General features: G+C 43.7%; 1 protein-coding gene across 2 annotated transcripts in view; it reads right to left on the bottom strand.

The window, feature by feature from the left end:
• DHTKD1 (dehydrogenase E1 and transketolase domain containing 1) overlaps window positions 1–20220 on the bottom strand; it is a 77995-nt gene that overhangs the window by 46010 nt on the left and 11765 nt on the right. Inside the window, exons 2-3 of one of the 2 annotated variants that reach the window (XM_073619497.1) lie at window positions 14343–14495; window positions 13554–13765 (exon numbers count right to left, since the gene is read on the bottom strand). In XM_073619497.1, the coding sequence (XP_073475598.1) occupies window positions 13554–13765; window positions 14343–14495 (365 nt within the window). Of the gene's footprint in view, window positions 1–13553; window positions 13766–14342; window positions 14499–20220 lie in introns of both variants that reach the window. The other variant, XM_073619496.1, reaches the window with a different exon arrangement.

Here is a 20220-nt window from a genome sequence, read left to right as displayed (position 1 = left end):
AAATATTTAAACAGTATAAACACAAACACAATCTGTAAACTCTGACAATACTCATAACAGGTAATTGGCCTGGTTTGGTTCGGTTTACATTTAAAAAGTTAACAGCATGACAAATCATCAGCCACCTTGCTGGGATACATTTGAAAAACAAGTTCTGTTATGCATGCTAAAGAGAACAATATGACCAGATGCGTCTAATAGTGGGAGTGGCCTAAAAGAGGATGACTGAACAAAAACCCCTTCTGACTACGGGTGCTGAAATAAATCTCTGCATCGATGCATTGCGATTCGGGTGTCCCTGATGCGGCATCGATGCATACAACCAGAAAATCGATTGTCGGGTGATATCATCTTGCCCCGTCCCTCCCGGGAGAGCGCTCTGGGCGTATTGGTAAAATTACTGTGTTTTAATAAATCCCGTGTTACAATCAATGAAGTGCCTTAAAGCGGACGAAAACCCATCGATTTAACAGTTTCAAGAAACGGTTACATTCCCGGCACATGCCAGAAATGTAACTGTCACATTGATTGTGCTCTCACCAAACTGTCAAACCATCCAATGACTGGTGTCATAACTGATCACATGTCCAGCATCATGGCAGTTGAGGATTAAACAAACAGAGGCCAAGATGGAAGCTTCCTTGACTGAAAACGATAGGAGCGTTTACTTCCACTTTAAATCGCTGATGCGAATGCAGCCTTATTAAAAACATTTAATGGGGAATATCTTTAGAGTGGAACTATACCCATCAATTAGACGTTTTCCCGAAACAATTACATTAAAGCAATGCTGTGAATGGAAACGGTCACATTTGCTTGTGCTCTCAACTGAACTGTCAAACCATCAAATGGATGGTGTCATAACTGATCACATGTGCAGCACCATGCAACTGCAGATCAAACAGAACTTAAGATGGGAGCTTCCTTGGCTGTTGTATGGGAGGGTTTAGTTCTGCTGTAACCAAAAAAAAAAAAATTCCCAATGGAATTTTAGTGAATTTTTAAAAAGTTGCACTTACTCTAATCATATTACACTCACTTACATGTTATAAGTATCAAGAGCAAACATCACTCAGAACATCCAACGTATTTGTTGGATCTGTTAGTGAGCAGATGGGAATTTTTTTTTGCATTTTTTTCTTTTGTGGAGTGTAAAGTATGCCAGTGGTCATGTATAAAAGTGATCAATTGCACACGGTTATTCACAAGCAATAGAACGCGGTTGCAGTGAACAGTTGTTGCAAGGGTTGGTGGGCCCTATTTATAGATGGCATTTCGATGACTATTTAAAGAGGTGCTATTTATATATTACTCGCCTCCCTTTCACTCAAAATGCAAAAGCATTGTGTTACACAGCACTCTTATTAAGTGTTCTGTAGCAAAATTACAAGCCCAGATATTGATGTAATCAGCTGCTAGGTTTAAGCCAGCCATAGATGGATCAATATTTGCAAGGTTCAGCAGGGACTGGCTGAATTTCGATCTATGTATGGGCACCCTGGTTGTACAGAAGTCCGATCAACTTCTGTACAATCAGCCTATTGGGTTTTTCTGATAGGCAGAACTGATCATTGTATTCTGACAGCGGAGAAGGCTCCTCCGCCATCAGAACACAAGAGCACAGCGGGAGGATTCTCCCATCCACATTTAGTGTGTGGATTGGGGAATTTGATCTTTCTTGTTCAATGCACCTGTTGAATAAAAAAAAAAAAATAATAATACTAATAATTGATGTATAGTCTGCTTAAATGTTAGACCAAGTTTTTTTGTGGTCTCCCCAGCAAGACACAAACAATGAAAATAACCTGACAGGGGTAATAACCCTTTCAAACACTAGCCAAAATTGAAAAAAGTTTAAAATATGCATAAACTTTATTTTTTGAAGGGTATCTGAAGACAGCCGTTTAATACGCTGCTAGGGGCCCACCAGTTTTGCTGAGTGCAGTGCAGAGCACTGTAAGACCACTGTATGTATAGTTCACTAAATTGTGTAAGCAGATGGAAAGGAACCACTCTAGCTGTGCCAAGCACAGCCCGCAGTGCCAATAAAGCTTGGGCACCTTTTATTGTCTATAAAGAAGCCTATTAAAATATAGTAACTTTGTTTATTTTTAAATTCACAAAGAAAGGCTATTTGATCATGTCTCCTCTGATCCTCACCTTCTTCTAGGGTCCCCAACTCATCTCCGGATAGTAGCATGGGTAGGCAACCTGGGGCCCTCCAGCTGTTGCAGAACTGCAAGTACCATCATGCCTCTGGGAGTAATTGTAACTGCCAGCCTTGCAATGCCTCATGGGAAATGTAGTTCCACAACAGCTGGAGGGCCCCAGGTTGCCTACCCCTGGTACAGAGAGTAGGGGACAAGCCGCACATGCTCAGTTTGGTGTGTATTATTAGAGAGTTTTTTTTTTCCTTGTGAGAGAAGATGTGATCAGCACACAGCCAATCAACACTGTCCTGACAGAGGGTCAGGGGTCATGCAGTCTTATAAGACAGTGAGAGCAATATGAAAACTCCTCCTACAAGCTTTAATCAGACACTGATAAAAGTCAAAAGACTGCTATATACTACTGATGAAAAAAGCTGAGTTAGACTTACCAGTAACTCCTTTTCTGAGAGTCTTCCAGGACAGCCCATGAGACCTTGGGCTCCTCCTACCAGGACAGGAAACACGTCACCCCCACCAGATAAAAGGGCAGTCCTCCAGGCCCATGTCAGTCTTCTCAAGACCCGTAGGACCCTGCAAAACATATGCATAATACACATAACTTCGGACAATACCGGGTGGGAATCCGGCTGTCCTGGAAGAGTCTCAGAAAAGGAGTTACCGGTAAGTCTAACTCAGCTTTTCTCCAAGCGTCTTCCAGGACAGCCCATGAGACGATGAGCCAGAACTTACCAGTCTAGGGAGGGACAACTGCCTGAAGGACCTTACGACCAAACGCCTGCTCCTGAGCTGATAGGAGATCCAGGCGATAATATTTAATGAAGGTCGAGTAACTGGACGAAGTGGCAGCCCTGCAAATTTGTTCCGGTGAGGCACCAGCCCTCTCAGCCCAAGATGTAGACAAGGCTCTAGTTGAGTGTACAGTAACAAAAGGTGTAGGAACCTTCCTAATTTTGTAAGCTTCCAAGATGGCTTGCTTTTTCCATCTAGCCAATGTGGCTTTAGATGCACTATTCCCCTTGTGAACTCCAGAAAAGAGGACAAATAAGGCATCAGTTTTCCTAAAGGTCTTGGTGACCTCAAGATAGACTAAGAGAATCCTTCTTACATCTAGAAAACTAAATTTTCTTTCCAATTTGCCCTGTGGCGAACTACAAAAGGTTGGCAATACAATGTCCTGAGATCGGTGGAATGTACTTGCCACCTTGGGTCAAAAACCTGGATCGGTTCGCAAAACAACTCGATCCTCAAAAATCGTGAGGAAGGGCTCCCTTACTGATAGGGCCTGCAACTCACTTACCCTACGAGCTGAGGTAACAGCTACAAGGAACAGAGTTTTTAATGTAAGTAACTTAACTGACATACTTCCCAGAGACTCAAACGGAAATTCTACCAGAGTTTGAAGTACTAGGGACAGGTCCCACGTTGGACAACTTCTCACCACTACTGGTCTGGCCCTAGAGATAGATTTGAAAAATCTGGCTATAGTGGGATTTTCCAGGAGAGAAAACTGGAGGAACACACTAATAGCTGCCGCCTGTACTTTTAAGGTACTAACAGAAAGACCTTTGTCGACACCCTCTTGGAAAAATTCCAAAATAGACGGAATATTATGAGTTAATCTTTCATTTTCAGATAACCATGAGTTAAACCTTTTCCAAACTTTGGAATATATGGCTCTAGCAACCGGCTTCCTGCAATTAATGAGAGTCCTGACTACCTTGTCAGAGAACCCTTGGGCGCTCAGTATCTTTTCTTCAGATACCAGGCCGTCAAGTTTAAGGAAACCACCTGAGTGTGTGATACTGGACCCTGCAATAATAGGTCTTCCCTTTTCGGAAGACTCCACGGAGGCTCTGAAACCAGAGACTGTAGCAGGGAAAACCATGGTCTCTTGGGCCAAAATGGGGCAATTAGAATCAGATCTGTCTCTTCCAGCAGAAACTTTCGGAGGACTTCTGGAATCAGTCTGATTGGCGGGAAGGCATAACATAGGCCTGGAGGCCACGGGTTTGCCAGAGCATCGATCCCCAAGGCTTGGTCTGCCGGGTTCATGGAAAAGAATATCTCCGTCTTGCAGTTGTTTCGGTTTGCGAACAAATCCGCTACGGGATAACCCCATCTCTTGGTGAGGTCTGCAAAGACTTTGGGATGAAGGGACCAGTTGTCTCGGTCTATCCTGTGACGGCTGAGATAATCTGCCAGGCAATTGTTTGTCCCCTTCAGGTGTACAGCAGAAATAGAAGCTAGATTCCCCTCTGCCCATGAAAGGATCTACTGGGCAATGGACTGAAGCCTCCGCCTTCTCGTGCCTCCCTGCTTGTTGATATACGCGACTGTCGCGATATTGTCCGACAGAATTTGGAGGTTGTGACCCCTGATCTCCATCTGAAAAGACTGGAGGGCTCTCTGGACTGCAAGCAGCTCTCTTTGATTGGATGAGGCCCTTGCCTCCTCTGGGGACCACTCTCCCCGTGCTACTGCATTGCTGAGGTGGGCCCCCCATCCCCAGGAACTCGCATCCGTGGTAATCCGTCGGGAAATGGGAAAGGACCATGGGAGACCTCCTGCTAGGTGCTGACCAGCTCTCCACCACCACAGACTTCTTTTCATCTTGTCGGGAAGCCGGATCCTTGACTCCAGGGACCTTACGTCCCCGTCCCAGTTTCTTAAAAGAAACATTTGTAACGGACGCTGACGGAGTCTCGTCCATGGTACAGCGGGTAAATATGAGGTCATAAGACCCACTGCCCTCGACACCTGTCTCAGAGAGACCGATTGGTTGGTCTGCAATGCTGACATAGTCTGGAACACCTTGGTAATCTTCTCCTGAGGAAGAAAAACTCTTTGGTTCACTGAGCAAAAATCGTAACCCAGATAAGTTACTTTCTGGGCCGGAATCAAGGACAATTTTTCTTTGTTTATCTGCCAGCCTAGGGACTGTAAGAAGTCCTGTACAGCCTGGAGATCCTCCAACAGCCTTTGGCATGATTTTGCCACTATCAGGAGGTCGTCCAAGTAAGGGATAACAGTTATCGCCTTTAACCTTAGTGGAGCCAGCGCTTCCCCCAATACCTTCGTAAAGATGCGTGGGGCTGAGGAAAGACCAAAAGGGAGGGCTTGAAATTGAAAATGTCGGGTCCCCATACACGTCTTCACTGCCAATCTCAAAAACTTTTGGAAGGCTGGATGGATAGGGATGTGAAGATAAGCATGCCTTAAGTCCAACGTGGCCATAAAGCAGTTTGGGTATAGTAGGTTTTTGATTGTAAAAACCGTCTCCATACGGAAAAGCTTGTATCTGATGGACTTGTTTAAGGTCCGGAGATTCAGGATAAGTCGAAACTTTCCTGCCGGCTTTCTGACTACAAATACATGGGAATAGAATCCGTTGCCCTGCTCCAACTGAGGAACAGGAATCAGGACTTTTTGATCTAATAAGTCTCCGATCTGGAGACCCAGAGCCCTCGCTTTCTCCCAAACTTGTGGAGGAAATGGGACCAACAAACGTTCTGGTGGTTGATGAACAAACTCCAGCCTGTACCCGTTGGTCACTAGGTCCAGGATGAAGGGGCTCAGAGTGACTGCTGCCCACTGTGGGATGAAGGCCCTCAATCTCCCTCCCACCGGGGAACACAAGTCACTGTGGCTTGGCGGGCTGTTGAGGAGGGTTAAACAGCACTCCCCCTTTGCCTCTGCCTTTGTGCCCAGTCCAATGCTTTTTCGGCCTGCTGTCCTTTTCTCTAGGACTCTGTTGCCTGCTTTGGCCACAAAAAAATTTTCTGGCTGTCGGAGCTCTCTTGTTCTCTGGAAACGCCTTTTTTTTCTTATCAGCCGTGCGTTCCAGTGCCTCCTGTAGACCTGGGCCAAATAATTGATCGCCAGTTAAAGGAAGGCCACAAAGGCGCAACTTGGAGGCCGAGTCCCCTGACCAGGTCTTAAGCCAAAGGCTTCTCCTGGCCAAGTTCACTAGAGCCAAAGTCCTGGCCTACATTCTTACCGACTCAGCAGAAGAATCTGCCAAAAAACCCACTGCCTGAAATAGGAGAGGAAAAGACTTTTAAAATTTGCTCTCTGGAGGTACCTGCTGACAGATGTGACTGAATCTGAGTCAACCAAACCTCCAGATTTCTGGCCACACAAGTGGAAGCCAGAGCTGGTTTCAGGTTTCCAACCGCTGAGTCACAGACTCTGTGGAGAAGGATATCCCCCCTCTTGTCCATCGGATCCTTAAGCGTGCCCATATCATCAAACACTAGGTCCGAGTTTTTTGAAACCTTTGAAAGAGGTGCGTCTAACTTGGGATTCTTATTCCACGGCTGCACAGTGTCCTCATCAAAAGGAAACCTCCTTTTTAGGTTACTAGAGAAGAATGGTTTTCTCTCAGGATTATCCCATTCCAGTTTAATAGTATCAACCAAAGAACTATGAACTGGAAAAACTCTCGATTTTCTCTTATGCAATCCTTTATACATAAGATCATGTTTGGATAACTGAACCTCTTCCTCTTTTAATTCAAGGGTAGTACAGATAGCCTTTAATAAGTCATCTACATCCTCAACAGATAACTTAAATCTTGAGCCTCGAGTGGATTCTCTATCCCTGAGCTCTGTATCTGACCCTGATTCTTCCAGAGAAGAACGGGTAGATCTGACCTCAGCTTTAGAGTCCTCACTCTCTGCCTGCTGCGGAGTGCTGACTGACGCCTTCAGTGAAGATGGACTCTCTGCTGGAGTCTGGAGCTTGTCAATAAGCGTTCTAAAAGAACTGAAGGTGGATGCAAGCTCATCCCTAACAGAAGTAAGCATCTTCTGGCAAGAGGCAACCGGGTCATCTTTTACTAGGCCTTCTATACAGGTGCGACAAACTGCTTTCCTCCATGAGCAAAGCAGTTGCTCATGCTTCCGGAGCTCAATTTGTTTGCGCAAACCGCACATTTCCTTCTAAGTGGCTGCGCTTGGGCCTTGTCCTGAGTCTTGGTCTGCAAGACAAAATAAATGACCCACAATGTAATTAAAGCCACCCAATCACTCCGTAACACCATGTGCAGGAGGGAGGAAATGTGTCCCCTTACACCCACTACTACAGAGGGGGGAGGGGGAGGGAGCACTCACAGGGATAGCAAGGTGGTGACAGAACACTCCAGGCTTACCTGTGAGGTGCTGGTGTTGGGAACCGCATCCGCTGACTGTGCAGGTACTGTAGGAGGATCCATTCTGCCCCTCTTGGTCATCCACAGCCTGGCTGCTTTACACCAAGAAACACCGGCAGCCAGCGTTCTCTGTTCGCGCCGTTTATGGAGACTGGAACCTCGTCTCCGGCGCCCAATGATGACGTCATATGCCCCGGAAGTAACCCTCTCCAGGCACTTCCTGTGGGCCAGCTTGGAGCGCAATAGCTCCGCCCCCTCGAGCGTTGCGGCTTCCTCCATTCCCTGCTCAGATCAGCCACGCTGTCGGCAGGGAAGGACAACCGATGCTCATCTGAGCTATAGTGCAATGCACTGCGCTAGGGGGCCTGACCTCACACCGGTCCTGGTCCTCTCCAGGCACTGAGGACAGGGAACAGCAGCACAGCCAACCTCCCCAGCGGTGTGCTGCTTCTGGCAGAGGAAGAGGTAAGAGATATGCCCCGGAAAATAGCCATACAAAGCCCCTGCTTATAAGTAGGGCTGCAACTAACGATTATTTTCATAATCGATTAGTTGGCCGATTATTGTTTCGATTAATCGGTTAATAATCTTAAAATGAAGTGTGGTGTATAATTTAGTTAATATGTAAAGTTTTAAAAAAAGGCAATTTATTCTTATATCTCTATGCAGTGGTAAATATAAATAACCAACTATATGATTAGGGAGCAAAATATCTAATCCACTCGGAGAATAACAGACAGAAGAGATATATACTGTATATACGATTAGAGGATATATACTATTAAAATGTGAATCTGGTAAATATCAGACTCCAAGATCAAATTTTTTTTATTTAACAATGTCTTCCTTCAAATAAAAATGTTATTTTAAGAACGTTCGTTCGATTTCCTAATCGTTAGTGGGGACAAATCGATGTTCATTTTCAACCACAGTGACGGGAACATTTTGAAATAGCAAACTTCTTGGTCAAAGGAATTTTCAGACAGTGTATGTGGTTTTCGTTCAGAAATTACATTAATTTTAAAAACAGAATGTTAGAAACCAAGTGAAAATTTCAAACAACATTCTTTCATTCAGCAAATGTACAAAGATTTTTCGTCTGAATATTTTGTCTGAAAATTGATCGGTGTGGCCAGCATAAGGCTCTGTACACACCTATGCAGTTTGCTTTTGATCTGTTTCTGTAGTGCTTTTTGCTGTGCGTTTTGACTTTTGCGCACGTGATTGTGCTGCGATTTGCGTTTTTGCATTTATTTTTGGCCAATTTGTTGTTGGGAAGATTAAAAAAAACAAAAACTGCTGCAATAATTACATTCTTTTCTGCAGCTTTTCCATTGAAGTATATTGAACCAAAAAAAGCACCATTTTGCATTAAAAAAAAGTCCGACCCTTTCCAAATACGCAGCGGCTGGAAAAAGCATAGATGTGAACGTGTCCCATAGGAAACCATGTGAATGGACTGTAGTGCATTTCTGCAAAAAGCACCAAACACATAGATGTGAACCAGGTCTAAGGCTGGATTCACACCTATGCAGTTTTAGTGCTTTTTGCATTTTGCAGATCTGCACTAGAGTCTATTTAACATGGTTTCCTATGGAACACGATCTGTAGTGCAAATCTGCAAAATGCAAAAAGCACAAAAAATGCGTAGGTGTGAATCCAGCCTTAGACGTTTAGTAACATAATGGGGTAAAAAAAAACTAAAATTAGCCCTTTATAGTACAAAGAAAAAACAGATAATCACTACTGTAGGGGTTCATTTTTTTACTGTAGAACTGTGAAAGTAATATTTACAGCGATTATTTGCTCTTTTTGTACTATAAAGGGCTTATTTTAGCTTTTTTAACCCCTATTATGTTACTGGCCGATTAATCGATTATGAAAATAGTAATCGATTAATTTCATAATCGATTCGTTGTCGATTAATCGATTAGTTGTTTCAGCCCTACTTATAAGGCCTATGGGAGCAGGTTCCAGGAACATGTTACCCCCCCGTCCGGAGGAAACACAAATAACTGACATGGGCCTGGAGGACCGCCCTTTTATCTGGTGGGGGTGATGTGTTTCCTGTCCTGGTAGGAGGAACCCAAGGTCTCATGGGCTGTCCTGAAAGACGCTTGGCGAAAAAAGGTATTTAGCAGTTTATATTTACTAAAAACTAATGCATTTTCATGAAAACATATATTTAATACCAAAGATCAGAGAACAGACACCACCTCCACTAAATATAATCAGAAAATGGCAAAAAACAAGACTGGATGTACCAAAAAATCTAATTAAAACTGATAATACAATTTTCAAAAATTTTATTTTAACATACATGATTAAAAAAAATCAAAGTTTTTAAAACCAAAACGAATAATTATGCGGTCACAGTACAAAAGTTGGTTGTCTCTACATGTTTTGCCATAATCATGGCTTCTTCTGGAGCTTTTGTAGGACCTTTATACAATGTCACCGAAATGTGTTCAAGGTTCCAAAAGGACCCTCAGGGCCCGCCAGGATGTCCAATGAGGTATCAGTGTGCCATAAAGAGGAGTAAATCCACACCCTATTGTGAAAAGAAGTTAAGGAGTTCATAGGCTGATAATTATATCAATCCTATGAGGTATCATTCATATACTTGTAGTCAGGGCTTTTTTTCTCAGAGAAAAGGTGCAGGAACTCACCCCTCCTCCCCTAGGTCACGCCCGTCTCCGCCCCTAGAACCGCCCATTGTCTTCACCAAGCACCGCCCCCTATAGATAACAGGAGACCAAGTATATTTAGGGGGATATATAACAGAGTTTTGTATAGAATTTGTCAATAAAAAGCAAAGAAGTAAAATGTACAAAACATTAGAAATATCCAGTAACCAAAGTAATCTCTGAGGCACTTTCATATATCCCCATATTCAGCAAGAGACAGCCCACACATGTATGTATGTATGTATGTATACACATACACACACACACACACACACAGCAAGAGACAGCCCACACATGTATATATACACACACACACACACACACAGCAAGAGACAGCCCACACGTATATACACAAAGCAAGAGACAGCCCACACGTATATACACAAAGCAAGAGACAGCCCACACTTATACATGTGGGTTGTCTCTTGCTTTGTGTATATACGTGTGGGCTGTCTCTTGCTGGAGCTATACGTGTGGGCTGTCTCTTGCTGGAGCTATACGTGTGGGCTGTCTCTTGCTGGAGCTATACGTGTGGGCTGTCTCTTGCTGGAGCTATACGTGTGGGCTGTCTCTTGCTGGAGCTATACGTGTGGGCTGTCTCTTGCTGGAGCTATACGTGTGGGCTGTCTCTTGCTGGAGCTATACGTGTGGGCTGTCTCTTGCTGGAGCTATACGTGTGGGCTGTCTCTTGCTGGAGCTATACGTGTGGGCTGTCTCTTGCTGGAGCTATACATGTGGGCTGTCTCTTGCTTTGTGTATATACGTGTGGGCTGTCTCTTGCTTTGTGTATATATATATATATATCTCCAGCAAGAGACAGCCCACACATATATCTCCAGCAAGAGACAGCCCACACTTATATACACAAAGCAAGAGACAGCCCACATGTATATACACAAAGCAAGAGACAGCCCACACGCATATCTCCAGCAAGAGACAGCCCACACGTATATCTCCAGCAAGAGACAGCCCACACTTATATACACAAAGCAAGAGACAGCCCACATGTATATACACAAAGCAAGAGACAGCCCACATGTATATACACAAAGCAAGAGACAGCCCACACGTATATCTCCAGCAAGAGACAGCCCACACGTATATCTCCAGCAAGAGACAGCCCACACTTATATACACAAAGCAAGAGACAGCCCACATGTATATACACAAAGCAAGAGACAGCCCACATGTATATACACAAAGCAAGAGACAGCCCACACGTATATCTCCACCAAGAGCCAGCCCACACGTATATCTCCAGCAAGAGACAGCCCACACGTATATATCCACCAAGAGCCAGTCCACACGTATATATCCAGCAAGAGCCAGCCCACACGTGTATATCCAGCAAGAGCCAGCCCACACGTATATATCCAGCAAGAGCCAGCCCACACGTATATATCCAGCAAGAGCCAGCCCACACGTATATATCCAGCAAGAGCCAGCCCACACGTATATATCCAGCAAGAGCCAGCCCACACGTATATATCCAGCAAGAGCCAGCCCACATGTATATATCATGGCAGAAGCATTAATAGACACATATCTAAAAAGCAAGACAACAATGACAGTTAAACAATTACCGAAAGCAGTGTAGTAAGCAAGCTTCAAAGGGACCGTGCAATCTAAGCACTTCCTTCAGTGAAGATTTGTAAGGAAGATAGGGGGCGCTATATACCATATTATTCAAGTGCTCTAAATAAATAAATCTCCTGCATTACCAAAAAAATGGAAATGTGAGAAAGCTAGGGGGTGCTAGATACCATACTATTCAAGTGCTTTAAATAAATAAATCTCCTGCATTACCAAAAAAATGAAAAAATAATAATGACAAATCATAATTAGATTACACATTGAAGTGCCCACAATAGTGAAAAAAATATATAGTGATTGATTGTCCACATAAAAAAGTGATTTGAAGTGGTTGAAGTGATATCTTTCAATAATATCCCAATCTTGTTGCTGTAAACAAAAGGTTCATAGGATTCCTATGTATCCTTATCCTATCTTGAATGAGCTTGACGGGAACGATCCATGCCTATAATACCAACCACAGTCCGGCCATCCATGTGAGCAGGCACAACCCTGCACAAGTGCTAGTGACTCTCTTTTTAACTAAAGGAGTCATTGGTATCTGGTAAGCAGATATCTACTACTTCGAGGTGTTTTCCTTTTCTTATTTTCCTTTGGTGATGGAAAACCTTTTGTTTACAGCAACAAGATTGGGATATTATTGAAAGATATCACTTCAACCACTTCAAATCACTTTTTTATGTGGACAATCAATCACTATATATTTTTTTCACTATTGTGGGCACTTCAATGTGTAATCTAATTATGATTTGTCATTATTATGTTTTCATTTTTTTGGTAATGCAGGAGATTTATTTATTTAAAGCACTTGAATAGTATGGTATCTAGCACCCCCTAGCTTTCTCACATTTCCATTTTTTTGGTAATGCAGGAGATTTATTTATTTAGAGCACTTGAATAATATGGTATATAGCGCCCCCCATCTTCCTTACATTCCTTTTTTTTGATTATCTATTTTTTTGATTATTCAAAAATTGGGGAGCAGCTTACACTGATTGTTTATATATTTCCACAAATTTTCTTTATTGTTGGGAATGTTTTCTTACTAGATGTATCACCAGTATATGTAATTCATATATATTATCTGCTATCGACACCACTGGCGCGAAGGTTTTTACTATTTTCTACTTCAGTGAAGATTACCAATTCCTTTCCATTCCCTGTGGCTATTCGCCCTGTATGGTTCCTGCAGGATTCTAGACCTGAGGTTAAAAGATATTCCCTTAGGATAGACTAATCAATATTGGTCTTCCCTGGTTCAATGGTATCACATTGATACTAAGGAAAGGAATTGGTAATCTTCACTGAAGGAAGTGCTTAGACTGCAGGTCCCTTTGAAGCTTACTACAAGTATATGAATTATACCTCATAGAAATGATATAATTATCAGCCTATGAACTCCTTGACTTCTTATCACAATAGAGTGTGGATTTAGGGCTAATGTCCTCCTCTTTATGACACACTGATACCTCATTGGACATCCTGGCGGGCCCTGAGGGTCCTTTGGAACCATGACCACATTTGGGTGACATTGTATAAAAGGTCCTACAAAAGCTCCAGAAGAAGACATGATTATGGCGAAACATGTAGAGACAACCAACTTTTGTACTGGGACCGCGTGATCATTCATGTTTTGGTTGTAAAAACTTTTTTAATCATGTATGTTTAAATAAAATTTATGAAATTTGTATTTTCAATATGATTTGATTTTTTTGGTACCTCAAAGCTCCCAATCTTGTTTCCTGGCATTTTCTGATTATTGCATGTCCATGTTCTGTGTACTGTGGGAGACCAGATATAACGAATGCAGGTTCCTGGGTTTAGTAACACTAAGTAGAGTTAACATATTTATAGGTCAATTTTGATGCATCACACTAGAAACTATGCCAATAACTAGGAAAAGCTCTGAGAAAAGAAAATCAATACAATTCCCTTTTGTCAAATATAGGTTACCTGACATTCCAGCATCAATCTGGCCAAGTGCTTCCTCTCTTCTGTGGAAAGGTTTTCCCTTTTCAACTCTTCAAATCTTTTAGAGAACCATTCCCTTTCTTCCAAGTGCTGTAACTGGCTTGTTTCAATGGAAAGTTGACCGCAGTAAGTGTGGTCCAGGTATTCCAAGATCTCTTCCAGTGTTGCTTCTTCTTTTCCCATATTTAGTATCCCTATTAATTCGAGTAAATGATAATGGACAGAGCAATTATAAAAGCACATATGGACAGATGTAGGCTACTTTCACAGGGGCAACTTTGTGTACATCCAGCAACGATCACTGCCACTGCAGCAGCCGCTGACCTGTCATTGAAACATACAAGACTCGGCGGCCGCAGTTAGCCGCTTACAGTTGGCTGAAACAGCTGCAGGAACCAGCAATCGCCCATGCGAATTTAGCTTAAAGGTATGTTTAGAAAGGTGTTAAATGCTGCGCTCTCTCTATATATATCTATATCCACAGCAAAAGGAAATGTGTGAATGGTGGGAGAGTCTGCTAAGCCACAGGATTCTTTCCTTCATTCACAGACCCTGGTAAAGAAGGGAGTAGGGTCCACGTCGTCTGGCGCTTTCTTCATAGCAGCTCAACCCAGAGCTATTAACCCCCTGAACGTTGGAAGTTCAGAGACAGAAAGAAGATGGGGCAGCCCTGCAGTAAAAATGTCTCCAGGACCCAGCTGCCTGCTCAGCATGGGACAGCCTTCCTTAAGGAAAATTATGTCACAAAAAAAAAATAAAGTAAATTATTACCTGCTGTGTGAAAGGGTCCATGAAGGCCTTCAGTAATCACTTGTATTTCTGGTACCATATCCATAACTGCCTGACCAACAAACAGTGGGTTGATTTTGGCAGCTTTGTGACCATGCTCACGATAAGCTGTAACAAGTCGTTCAAGACCATGATCTACTGCAAGACAAAAAAAAAATATAATAGAATCAATGAGGTAAACTACAGCAATAAATGGCAACCAGTCACACCATATAGTGAAAGAACCAATGCAAACAAGTTGACCCCTTTACCTATACAAGAAAAACATTACACAAGAAAGCATCATACTACTATACAGTAGGTAGGAAAGTTAAAGGCAATCAGTCACTGCTATATGGGGAATACGCCTTATACAGTCTTCAATACCATGAGCTTACTATAATATTGATCACTGTAGTGGCAATCAAAGGATGCATTTCTTCTCAGACTGAGGTAAAAGTCACCATTCTCTTTAATAGATACAAAGTTCTCTGCATTATAGTAGAACTAAAAAGGCAAAACTTTTTTTTCCCATTTTGGATAAAGTAAAGGAGGGTTATAACTCCTCTCAGCTTTTTTTTGCCATCTGTATCCTACTGGAGAGATTCCCCTTCACTTCCTGTTCCGTAGCTAAATAAGGAAGTGGGAGGAAACCCCTGGTGGTCAGTAGAACTAGTGTCCCCATTGTGAAGACTAACCCTTTACTCCTGTTCTGGTGACAGCCCAGAATTTGGGATCTCCTTTCACTTCACTTCCCTCTCGGTAATAACAGTAAACATAACAGTGAGGGTAAATCTCCTCCCAACAGGAACACAGATAGTAATAAAAACCTGACAGCTTTCGATTGATTATTTTTATATTTTTTATAAAAAGACATGTTTGATATTTCCAGAAGTGCAAACAACTTAGCTGAAGTTCAAAGAGAATTAACTGTAGTAGGAAGATTTCAATTTACTGTTCAGATAATGAAAAGTAGTAGTTACGGGTTACTACCCTTTGTGCTCTAATCTTTCTTTAACAAGGTTGCTAGGATGCCTATATACAGATCAATATAGGAAAGTACTGCTTGCAACAATCAGGAGGCTCTAAGCCTATGTGGAGTTGACTAGATGTTACAATAAGAATTTTTATTACATTGCCCTGGGTAACAGAGACTTACATGTCACTTTTGCGGAGACACCATGCCCTCCAAAATTCACTTTGTTGGTTTTAGTTAAAGGGTTTGTTCACCTGTGTAGATACAAATACGTTGAAGAATTGACTAAACTTGAATAATTGATATAGGTGAAGGCCATTTTTGTACTTCCTGAAGCCCGGCTGGAATACTCCCAGGACATTGCTTAGAGAGAAGTAGTTGTTACTGCTCACCTCCACCATCACAGGAGTGAACTTTTAAATGCTGAGCTCAGAGCTACATCATTAAGGAAGAGAAAGAGCTCACTCTCTGTGATGGTGGAGGCGGGCTGTAATGACCAGGCCTCTCTTAGCAACATCCTGGGGCTATTCCAGGCAGGCTTCAGAAGGTAAATAAATGGCCTACACCTATAGATGGGGCATTTATTAACTTTAGTCAGAGCTGCAATTTTTTTTATCTACAGACACCCCTTACTGAATAGGCAGTTTTTTGGTAAGGGTGAACTAACCCTTTAACATTCCAGCAGTTGATTTTTAGCAGCGAGTGACTTGCCTGGCCCACAGAATAGCAGAATGGCAGGCAGTAAAAGGTGTCATCACCTGCCATCCTCTACCACACGTGCTGCAGTTCTTTCTCCCACCTCAGACCTCTAGTGAAGTGAAAGGATCATTCCCTCATCAATGAGGAAAAGAAAAAGCTGCTGATTTGGATACAGAAATTATGCAGAATGCTCAGGTGTGCAATTATAAAATGCCCAATAATGGGGAAAAATAGGATTTTTTAAAACAGCTTACCTGTAAAATCCTTTTCTTTCGAAGGACATCACGGGACACAGAGTCACAGTAATTACTGATGGGTTATATAGGTATCACTGGTGATTGGACACTGGCACACCCTATCAGGAAGTTCAACCCCCTATATAATCCCTCCCCCTTGCAGGGATACCTCAGTTTTGTAGCCAAGCAATATAGTGTATTAGAAGAGGGGCGGGACCTCTGTGTCCCGTGATGTCCTTCGAAAGAAAAGGATTTTACAGGTAAGCTGTTTTAAAAAATCCTATTTTCTTTCTCGAACATCACGGGACACAGAGTCACAGTAATTACTGATGGGATGTCCCAGAGCAATGCTACCTGAGGGGGGGGAACCACGACCAAGTAGGGTGCAATCAGACCTGAGGACCCTGTACAGCTGCCTGCAGCACACTACGCCCAAAGGCGATATCCTCATGCCTTCTCACATCCACCTGATAGAATTTGGTGAATGTATGAACTGAAGACCAGGTTGCGGCCTTGCAGATTGAGCCATAGAGGCCCGGTGATGCACTGCCCAAGAAGCACCAATAGCCCTTGTGGAATGTGCCCTGATCTGAAACGGAGGAATCTTCTGTTTCAAACCGTAAGCTTGAATGATCAACTGTCGAATCCATTTAGAAATGGTAGCTTTTGACGCTGCCTGTCCTCTATTGGGACCCTCTGGCAGCACAAACAAAACATCCGTCTTGTGGATCTGAGTAGTTGCCCCTAGATAGGCCTTAACTGCTCTTACTACATCCAACGAATGTAGAGATCTCTCTTCCGGAGAACAGGGATCTGGAAAAAAGGAAGGTAGAACAATGTCTTGGTTTAAATGAAAATCAGAAACCACCTTCGGTAAAAAACTAGGATAAGGGCATAGTACCACTCTATCCTTGTGTATAATCAAATAAGGCTCCTTACAGGAAAGAGCTGCTAATTCTGATACTCTTCTAGCAGAAGAGATGGCCACCAGAAAAATTAATTTCCTTGTCAACAAGACCAAAGGAATCTGACTTATTGGTTCAAAAGGCTGTTTCTGTAACACAGCCAGGACCAAATTCAAGTCCTAGGGGTTTAGGGGCGCTTTAACCGGAGGATTAAGACGCATCACCCCCTGCATAAAGTTTCGGACCAAAGAATGCGAAGCAAGTGGCCGCTGAAATAATACTGATAAAGCAGAAACCTGGCCCTTGATGGTACTCAAGGCCAGCTTCATCTCTAATCCCATCTGTAGAAAATCAAGGATTCTACCTATGACATATTTCCTGGGATGCCAACCTCTGGATTCACACCAGGTTATATAAGCCTTCCAGACTCTATGATAAATCATCCTGGAAGCTGGCTTCCTTGCATTAATCAAGGTAGATATGACAGGACCTGAGAGCCCACGACTCTTCAGAACGTGGGTCTCAATAGCCAAACCGTCAAATTTTGCGTTTGTAAGGCAGGATGGAACACTGGACCCTGAGATAACAGGTCTGGGCGTACCGGTATAGTCCACGGGGAACCCACCGTCATCCTTACTATTTCTGCATACCAAGTCCTTCTGGGCCAAGCGGGGGCCACCAGAAGTACCGACTTCCTTTCCTGCCTGATCCTGCGAAGGAGTCGTGGTAGTAGCAGAATAGGCGGGAATGCGTAAATCAGTGAGAACCGATGCCACGGAATCACCAACGCATCCGTCCCGCATGCAAGAGGATCTTTTGTCCTTGCCACAAATCTTGCTATCTTTTTGTTGAATCGGGATGCAAAGAGATCTACATCTGGAACCCCCCATCTTTGGCATATGGCCCAAAAGACGTCGGGATGCAGAGACCATTCCCCTGGAAGTAACTGCTGGCGACTTAGACAGTCCGCCTGCCAATTCTCTATTCCCGGGATGAAAACTGACGATATGCATGGCACATGCATCTCTGCCCAGACTAAGATCTGGTTCACCTCTTTTTGAGCAGCTCGGCTCCGGGTGCCTCCCTGATGATTGACATAAGCCACTGCTGTGGCATTGTCAGACTGGATCCTGACCGGACAACCCTGTAGCCTGATAGTCCAGGCTTTTAGAGCTAGATGTATCGCCCGGATCTCCAGAATGTTGATGGGTAAGGTCCTCTCTGTCTTAGACCATACCCCTTGTACCGCAGCCTGTTCCAGAACTGCTCCCCAACCTGACAGACTGGCATCTGTTGTTACCACCGTCCAGGTAACCGGTAGAAAGGATTTCCCCTTCTGCAGGTTTTTGGGTATGAGCCACCAATTGAGGCTCTGACGCACCGCATGCGACAGGTGCATCGGAAAGTCTAATGCCTGAACCTTCTTGTTCCAGGTCGACAGAATACTGTGTTGCAGCACTCTTGAGTGAAACTGAGCATAGGGAACTGCTTCGAATGAAGACACCATCTTCCCTAGTAGCCTCATACAAAGGCGGACTGAGGGACCCTTCTTGGTCCTTACTGTCAGAATCAGCTCTCTCAAAGCAGTGATCTTTGCCTGGGGTAGAAATATTTTCTCCTGGCTTGTATCTATAAACAGACCTAAATACTCCAGTTTTCTTACTGGTTTTAGGAAAGACTTTTCTAAGTTGAGGATCCAACCCAGGTGTTCTAGATACCTGACCGTGGTCCTCAAGTTTCCATTCAAAGAGGCTACCGACCGGTCTATCAAGAGCAGGTCGTCTAGGTATGCTATGACAGCTATACCCTGAGCCCTTACTTCTTACATGGTGCTTCGGCTGACCAATTTTTCAACCATAGGATTCTACGTATATGCACCAACCCCAGTGAAAGACGGGAGGTTTGCATGATAGAATCTCTAATGGCGTCAACCACAAAGCATAAGGCCCCTGGAAGGTTAGCAAACCCCTGGGCCTGCTGTTCAGGTAATACTTTGATGACCTGCTTAACATGGTCTCTTAAGTATTGACAGACTCCAATCGCTGCTACTGCAGGTTGGGCCACTGATCCTGCTAAGGAGAAAACATCCTTCAATAGGGATTCCATCCTTTTATCTACAGGATCCCCGAGCATCTGAGCATTGTCTACAGGACAAGTCAGGCTATTATTTACGGAGGAAATGGCGGCATCAATAGCCGGTATTCCCCACATTTTAATAAACTTTTCTTCCATCGGATAAAGTGTTGAAAACTTTCTCGGCGGAAAAAAACGTTTGTCTGGGTGATCCCACTCAGAATAAATAAGCTTTTCAAGTAAAGTATGAACAGGAAAAGCATGTGCTGCTTGGAAAGGTTTCAGTGACCCCAAAGCAGAAGAGGATTCTTTAGCAGTTTCAGGTATGGGCAACTTAAATGTGGAGAGGACCAATCCAGTGAGGATCTGCACTAAGACTTTCTCCTCTTGGGAAGTCGCAGAGGGTCCCTCTCCACCTGAATCCTCCGAAGAGGAATCATCCATCCCATCCCGATCCTCTGAAAGGGATTCATCTCCTTTATCCCAGAGCTCCTCTGTCTGAGGGTCTTGGGGAACAGAGGAAAGCCTAGATCTGCCTGAACGGCTATCTTCAGAGATGGTGGCCATTAGGCCGCAGAGCCCGGGTGGTATAACCACTTTCTAGACCCCTGTGGCCCCTCTCTAGCCTGGGGGGAACATTCAAACATGAGAAATCCCCCTTTCCACCTTACCTGTTTGCAGCCTGCTTGAGACGCTGGGACATAAACAGCGATTACAACACCTGAGACAGAGTCAGCATGTGTAGGTTTGTGCTCTTGGCAGCCCCCGGTGGTCACAATAGGCATAGCATGCATTTACCTTAAAGGAGAAAAGCCACTAGAACTCAAAAATTCTGTGGAATCTCCTCTTACCTTATCCAGCCGCAGGGTGCTGTTTACACAGACCCAATCTTCACCTCTCACGGCGGGCTCCGTTTGAAAAAACCGTCAGAGACTGGGGCCCCCATCAGTAGGGGGATCCAACAGTTCTGGGACCGTAAAGCAACTCGCCAG

Source organism: Aquarana catesbeiana, linkage group LG03 (assembly GCF_042186555.1).
Source record: "Aquarana catesbeiana isolate 2022-GZ linkage group LG03, ASM4218655v1, whole genome shotgun sequence".
NCBI classification, from domain to species: Eukaryota; Metazoa; Chordata; class Amphibia; order Anura; family Ranidae; genus Aquarana; species Aquarana catesbeiana.
The sequence above is the reverse complement of the archived record's forward strand: the minus strand, read 5'-3'. Positions and strand labels throughout refer to the sequence as shown.